Source organism: Genypterus blacodes, unplaced genomic scaffold (assembly GCF_046128005.1).
Source record: "Genypterus blacodes isolate CSIRO-AG114 ecotype Tasmania unplaced genomic scaffold, CSIRO-AGI_Gbla_v1 ptg000017l_1, whole genome shotgun sequence".
Lineage (NCBI taxonomy): Eukaryota > Metazoa > Chordata > Actinopteri > Ophidiiformes > Ophidiidae > Genypterus > Genypterus blacodes.
This window is the reverse complement of record NW_027466831.1, coordinates 5268189-5275860: the sequence shown is the minus strand read 5'-3', so window position 1 is coordinate 5275860 and position 7672 is coordinate 5268189. Positions and strand designations below refer to the sequence as shown.

General features: G+C 41.0%; 1 protein-coding gene across 1 annotated transcript; it reads right to left on the bottom strand.

The window, feature by feature from the left end:
• Window positions 1-5892: 5892 nt before the first annotated feature.
• On the bottom strand, window positions 5893-6519 carry LOC142991184 (E3 ubiquitin/ISG15 ligase TRIM25-like). The gene has a single exon (XM_076141218.1). The coding sequence runs from the start codon at window positions 6517-6519 to the stop codon at window positions 5893-5895; it is 627 nt and encodes a 208-aa protein (XP_075997333.1).
• Window positions 6520-7672: the final 1153 nt, after the last annotated feature.

Sequence of the window (7672 nt, the reverse complement as noted above, 5' to 3'; positions counted from 1 at the left end):
ACCAAACAGCAACATCTTAGCTACCATTTTGAAGATGTAAGCAGCAGCTCAGGCAATCATTGAAGCTTGTTGTGGGTCTTGTGATACGTTTTGTGGAGGCGGTCAGCACATGTAAATTTTCTTTTGAACATCTTTTGTCTTTTCTTGTTTGATTTCAAACTATCACATAATGAATGCAAGAAATAATAACTGTGTGTTCCTCACTGAACAGCCAAGTAATGAATGCCATGAGTGACATGAATAGAATGGTCCTGGATTTCATCGTTGGACCTTCAAACCCTGTGCCTTTGTTGTGAAGCAACAGAGAGATCTTGGTTTCAGCATGTGTGATGAGGGTGTTTTGAACAGCTTTGGAGTTGGGCCATTTAGTAATCATCGCCACTCTTCTTTAGATATGTCAGAGACATGAGGGCCATGTGGGAAACTGCAAAGATGAGTTATTGCTCTATGGGATGTCTTTTCATGTTGCACTGAAACATGATGTACTTACAAAAGGACTACGCTATCCATCTCGGTGTGGTTTCCCATGTGCTTGCAACCCTCTTGGGAGTCTGTAACATTGTCAAACTGGACTCTAGCCCAAAATGATTTATATGCTAAGAGTTTGGTTTGTTTTTCTTACAAACATCAGTGACTTATTGTGCCGTTCACAGGGGGAACCGAGGTTGTGTGTCTCTTGTGCCTCGAGTGAATGAGTAACTTTAAAGGTCTCAGGGTGACTTCACCAGACGATAGTCGGACAGGTTGGGCTTGTGGCTGGGAACTAACATGGCCACGCTCACCTCCATGAACAACTGACAGATAGTGTAGTGTAAACCAAACAAGCACTCTGACCGTGTCAGTCTGTTGTGACAGGGAACAGCAGCTCAACCGTCACAGTAGCCTCACAGGGATAAACACTTGAATCGGCAATGATTGCACAGTGCAGGTGTTAGCGGCAATGTTGTCAAAATCGGCTTGTGAGGGCGCAACACTTTCAGTTTGATGCTGACATGTTGCGCCACGATCTCGCTAAACAGAGCGTGTTTGATTGATGTCATGATCACATTAATCAAACAAAAACAGATCGGCAGGTGAGATATGTAAAAATAAAGTAAATATTTAGATCTCATGAAGCAGACTGTTACATATTCTCTCAGGGAGGTTTAACAACAGGATATGGGTCAGTAGAAGCAGGAACTACCCCAAAGCAAAACTTCATAAGCCAAGAAAAGTCCCTGTTTTATATGAGCTAAATCCAAAATCTGACCCATATCTTCAGTTACATACAGTAGCTAATTAAATCTGCACGGGATACTATAAAAATTGTTGAGACAGAAAAGTGGATATGTTATATCTGTTCTGACAACCATCCATGGAATATGTAATAGCACATACAGCATCACATTTCATTGTGTTTTACATTCTATAAAATTATGTGTTCTTCAGAGTAAACATCTACCTGATAAACAAATAATACCACCAGAGTGTGATCTGCTAAGGATCTTGTATAAAGCCCTGGGCATCTTGGCAGATGGACTAACATAATGCATTAGTTACAGAGGTTTCCAAGGCACAAGTGTGTAATATTAGGAACAGATGAGTTCTTCAGCAGGAGGGGGGAGGGGGGGGGGGGGGGGGGGGGTTGATGGAGGAAGGCACTTGAGAATCTCCAAAACAGGATGGAGGATAATAATCAAACGTTCCACTCTGAAGCCTGTGAAGCACCGCTGATTCTCTAGAAGCTTTGTTCCCTCTGGGTTCATAAATAACATTCAACGTGTATTTGGCACATACAGGATCTTATCTCAGACACTTCAGAAAAACCTTCTACAATGACCTAAGAGATATACATTCATAAAATAAGTTTATCAAATGTTTTAAAACACACCTGAAACTTATTTTTTAGCTTCATTAGAAACTCTAGAAAATACTTCAGTCCATCGGACACTTTGATTGGCCTCAAAAGCTTTGCTATTAGAAGTTGAAATGTCTATTCATGGTCCCCAGATGATGATCCCTAATTAATTTTGTGTGCTCTTGACCTTCATTCTGGTGCCACTATCAGATCAAAATTTTCCCTTTGCCAACACTTACTACACTAACAATTGGCAATATATCTTGAAACCTTTTCAGTTGATGCGATTATTCTCACTCTCCAGAGGATGAGTCCTGATGAATCCCTAATCATGCGTTATTGCCACCACAAGACAATTACTTCCACTTCCATGCAAAAAAAAAGAGTTTTACATTATAATTTTCAGGCTGCGTGAAATTCACTGAGCACATTCATGCTCCCCAGAGAAAGAACCTTTGCATTTTGGACTTAACATATCCTTTCATCCAGCTGCATCCTAAGGATACCTCATTTATCATCATCTGGGTATTCATGTCGCCATGGAGATAGACCTTTTTTATGTGAATGACTCTCATGAGATACTTTGCAAATACTTTGTCCTGGTAAAACTTGATACTAATCAGCAAAGCCATCATTACACTGTTTATACCGTTCAGCATTTTTGTAATGTGAGGTGTAATGACTTTAAGAGGCCTCATCAAGGTGTCTTCAGACTTCATGTTATATTATATCCATGTTTGCTTATGTACCCTGACTGCAATTGCATACATGAACACAGTGACCAGAGTGCAGCAGTTTGTTAGGTTTTTTTATGGCACTTTTTCCTCTCGTCTAGCACCTGAGGCAGAGTGACAGCACAGCGTTGCAGCTGCAGATAAAAGCTGCTACGCTGAAAGCTTGGTGATAATGAGAACAGCGACCATGAACCAACAAGCTGTGACTGCGGTGTTGACAGGCCATCCAGCAGGCACAGTTCACACTTACTCACTCCTGCTAACGGCTCATGCGTAGCTGACACAGATATGGGCAGGTATTGCTGCTTTTATTTTTGGAAATCACACACACACACACACACACACACACACACACACACACACACACACACTCACAGACACACACACCTAGAACGTTGATTGTTTTTGTGTTTTAACAGCAACCCCAAGATGCAAGTGCTAAAATACAATTCTTAAAGTTAATTATAATAATAGTAAACCCAACGATGAGTTCTTGTATTAGAAACATAATATGTTCTTAAATAAATCCAATAATGATCAAATTGAAAATGGATGAACACTTCTACTAACAAATCATCAAACATGTCAAATCTGACAATTTGTAATAATTGATGACTATCGTTCACAAAATTATGAGCTGGCAAACAACAAGTCTCTTAGTGGGATTTCAACAAGCATAAATTATAAAACATCACTCCACTGAACATCCGATGCCATTAAAAGAAACTGACTACCAGTAGTTTGCCAAAAGGAAGCCTCAAGCTGTGCTGAGGCTCCTTTCGCTCCTCACACTCGGATGAACTCGACTTGTTCAAGGTTTAGTCTAGAAGATTCAGACAGAAATCTCAACAACCTTTGACATGTTGTCTTCACCCCTTAACCTCAACAAGCGGACACAACAACATTTCTATCACGGTGTAAAGGAGCTGTTTTCTATCGATCCATCCATCTCTCCATCCATCCATCCGATTTCTATTCTCATTTATTCTGCGGCCCAGAGAAAAACAACTCTACAGCAAGAGTTGGAGTCCTGGGAAAAGCTGTTTAGTATGGATTTTAGAACCCGTGGGGGGAAAGCAATAAATTTGCTTGTACTAAGTAGCGACAATCTAGTACTAGTAGTAGTGGTTAGGGATAGTTAAGGACAAAGAAATGTCAACTGAGCAGATAGTCTGCTCACAGCCCTGCCATAGTTCTATAGGTCAGCACCAACCTCCGAGACCTCAGCTATTAATTACGGTCCGGCGTAGAGGTCTCTGTGCCGTGGGAAGATGCAGCAATAGAGGAATATGGACGAAAGAAGCTAAGATGCACTGGTAAGCAGTTAACACTAATCAGTGAGAGCGTATTGCCCCCTTGGAAGCTCATTGCTGTGGATTTGCAGTTACATCCGCCGCTAGTTTGCTTAGGGAGTTTGGGATTCATGCAGAAGGCCATGAGGGCAAATTATGAAGCAGACCAAAATACCAGATACTCTGCCTGCTGAGAGCGAAAGGAATGAAAATCTAGATCTTGACAAAGGCAGAAGATACTGTATACAACATATGGTGCTTTGATATGCAGATGATAATTTATTTATTTACATATTGTACAGACTTTTTCCCTCCCAGTAGTATCTGCTTTCCCAATGGATTTCTGAGATCATTAGTGAGGTTCTAGATCACAGAGTGTATCATGAAATGCTGTATCAGCCTGTAAGAGCACATTTGTGTCTTTTATGTGACATGTAATTACCACCTGCACTGTGTTCTTTCCTTGACCAGACAGGATGAGAAATCTCTTAAAAGTCTATAACAATATTGATTGTATAATGTTCTTGGTATGCTTGTGGATTGTAGAAAATAAAAAATGGAAACAGCCAGTCATTTCTTATTCTAATCTTTTTTCACTTTCTACTATAATTGGAGCGCTGGTGTGTATGTAAGTGTGTGTGTTTATGTACATTAATATAACAAGTACCTCTCCAATTGCCTCCAAACTTGCAATAAACATTGTTCAGGTGTCTGGCACTTGCATAAAGTGCTCTACATTTCATTTACATAACATTTGCAGTTTAATGTTTTATTTGTATCACCAAATTATAGTATCGTGGGAGATATAGCGACAAACACAAACACCACTTTGAGAACACGTGAATGATGTCACACTCGTTAATGATGTAATTTATGATCTAACAGTTGATGGGGAGGGGTCAGGGGGAGGCTCGGGTTAAAGGGTCGTGGTAATGGTAGCAAACTGGGCTGAAGAAAAGGACAGTTATTATTTTCTTATTCTTATTGATTGCCATATAGTGTACAAGTCAAACATGGAAGAAAACATTTCACCAGATCTTTATTTATAGTTTGTATTCACATAACGATGCATTTTCCAACAATGAATCAAATCTTTTTGTGTCTTAAGGACTTACAACATCACCTCATCATATCAACATTCTCATGAATGAAACATTAAACACAGTCATATACAATAGGATCCCGATAGATAAAGTCACCACCTGAAGATTTCTGCCTGTATGCTGAGTCAGAGTGGAGGAGAAACGTCAGAAAATATTACTGTAACAACACAAACATATTGACTATACAAGCTGGCATGTTTACGTGGATAAATGGTCACTTGGGTTCTAACTCATATTAACTGCTTTAAATGTGAATGGAGTCATGTGACTTCTTACTGGGAAATCATTTTACAGTTCTGGTTTGTTAGGAGAAAAACACAAAAACATAACTGAGAACTGAGAACTGAGCAGTCAGGATGATGAGTGAGAGTTACTATGGCTGAATAAAGAACAGCGGCACACATTTCCTCATAAATAACCACTTTCTACCCAATTCACCTGGAGCTGAAGGGAAGAGAAGAAATGAAAGTAAACAAAGTCCAGCACAGAGCGGCTGAGTGAATGTGGGCTGGACTCTTTGGAGGAGACTCATGGCTTCATAGATGCTGTAGAAGGACAGAGTACCAGCACGGTGATCAAAGTACACTGCCACTCTGGAGGACTCAGGGCCTGAGGTGGTATTCTGGATACTATTATGTCTCAATCTGTAGCTGTTATCATAACAATATAATGACCAAGACAAGTCATTGTATCTAAATAACGCTTCTCGTAACGCTAAGCTCTCAATCCTCATTCAGAATGATCTGTAGGTGATCCATGGCCTTTGACACAGCCGCCATCCACTCCTCAAAGTACCTCACATGATGGATATTGATGCTTGCTGAGAGTGTAGAGTCACTGTGGTGTGGCTGTAAGGGTTAGTTGAGTAGAAAGTTGATCCTCTTTTGTGTGACAGCTGCTGCAGCTCAGCGTCTTTCCACTTCAGCTCAGTGATCCTCTGCTCCAGCTTCTCCTGAAGATCTTTGGAGCAACTCACATTTCTCTCTCCTCTCTGCTGCAGCTGAGGCTGGGTCGTGGCCTTTGTGTTCAGCCACAGAACAGACATGACTCATACACTGCTGATCAGTGTGGCAGAGCGTCGGTATCGCCTCAACGTGATGAGAGCAGATGTTCTCCTGAAGCTTCTTGGAGGGCTCGACCAGCTTGTGTTTCTTCAATGGAGCTACATCATAGTGATCCTGGATGTGCTTCTCACAGTAAGAGGCTAGACACTGCAGACAGAACGAGATGGCTTTCAGTTTTCTCCCAGTGCAGAAATCACAACCAACATCTGCAGGTCCAGCAAAGCAGTGATAAGCAGGAGCAGCTTGGAGTTCTCTCTTCTTCAGGTCCTCTACTACAGCTGCTATTATGATGTTTATCACCAGGACAGGCCTGGGAGTGAAGGTCTGTCTGCACTGAGGGCAGCTGCAGGCTTTCCTCTGTGCGTCTGTATTCCAGCACGTTTCAATACATCTCATGCAGTAGCTGTGTCCACAGGGAATAGTGACCGGATCCTTCAGTAGATCCAGACAGACTGAACAACAGAAGTTGTTTTGATCCAGCTTCGCCATTTAACCACTCAGTGAACGTCTGAATTATTCTTTCTCTGATCTGATCCTGAACCCTTCTTCCCTGTGGTGTCTTTCTGTATAACAGGAGCACCGAACGCAAAGACAATAATTGAGGTTTGAGCCAAAGATGAGCTAGTTTTATGTTTAAAATCGTTTGGATGGTGTCACTTTGGATTGATGACCTCACTGTTAGTTTGATGGTAGTTACGGCAGTGATGTCATCCAAACCAACAAAGATGTCACCCGGAACTGTGTTAAACTAATATTATTATTGTTAGTTGGGATGACTTCACTTAATTAGTATGTTGACACCACTATTGTGATCGAAGTAGCTTTAGAGTCACACTGTTGTGAGCAACATTGAAGCAACACAATTTGACAGCAGTTTTGACATTGTAGTCTTGTCTTTTTTAATGAAACATTTAAAGGGAAGTTACCAAGTAAATACAATCAAGCATTGATGAGTACCAACGACTCTTGAGCAGGTGAACACACCAGCGCAATCAGCAAATCCACTTCCTTCACACTTGACAGTCATGTGATCCATCATTAACCTCATACAGTGAATCACGTCGATCTGTCTGGTGGTGTTGCAGCCTAATTTCGGCTCTCTCACTAGGTTTACTTGCACATAACACTCCTTTTTGTCTGTACTGATTAAGGCAAAAATGCAGGGTAAGACATAAATGCGGGCAGAATTAATAGGATTCCCTCATTCGCAGAATATACACCACTCGTTGCTTAATCAGCTTATGACAGGAAGTTCGCCAAGCGAGGAAATGCTTGCAGAGAATTCTTTGCTCAAGGTTTTAAATACAGATGGGGCCGACCTGTCAGAATTGTCACTTGTTCTTGTGCATGGGGAATACTGTTTTCTTCAAGATTAACACCAAGAGTTTTGACAAATAAATTCCACCCTGTTTATGAATACTGCAGTCTTGCCATATTAATCTTAGTTAATATAACAATAGCTGAGGGAGGAACCAGAGTATATAGCACAAACACGAATACCTATGCATTGCCTTGTTTTTCAGACATTAATTAAAGCCAGATTGCACAATAGTAAATGTATATCAAGTGACTGGTACTCTGTTTAAAGGGCAAAACACAGCAGACCCACAGTGTCAGTGCTGTGTATGTGATCACAGACAAA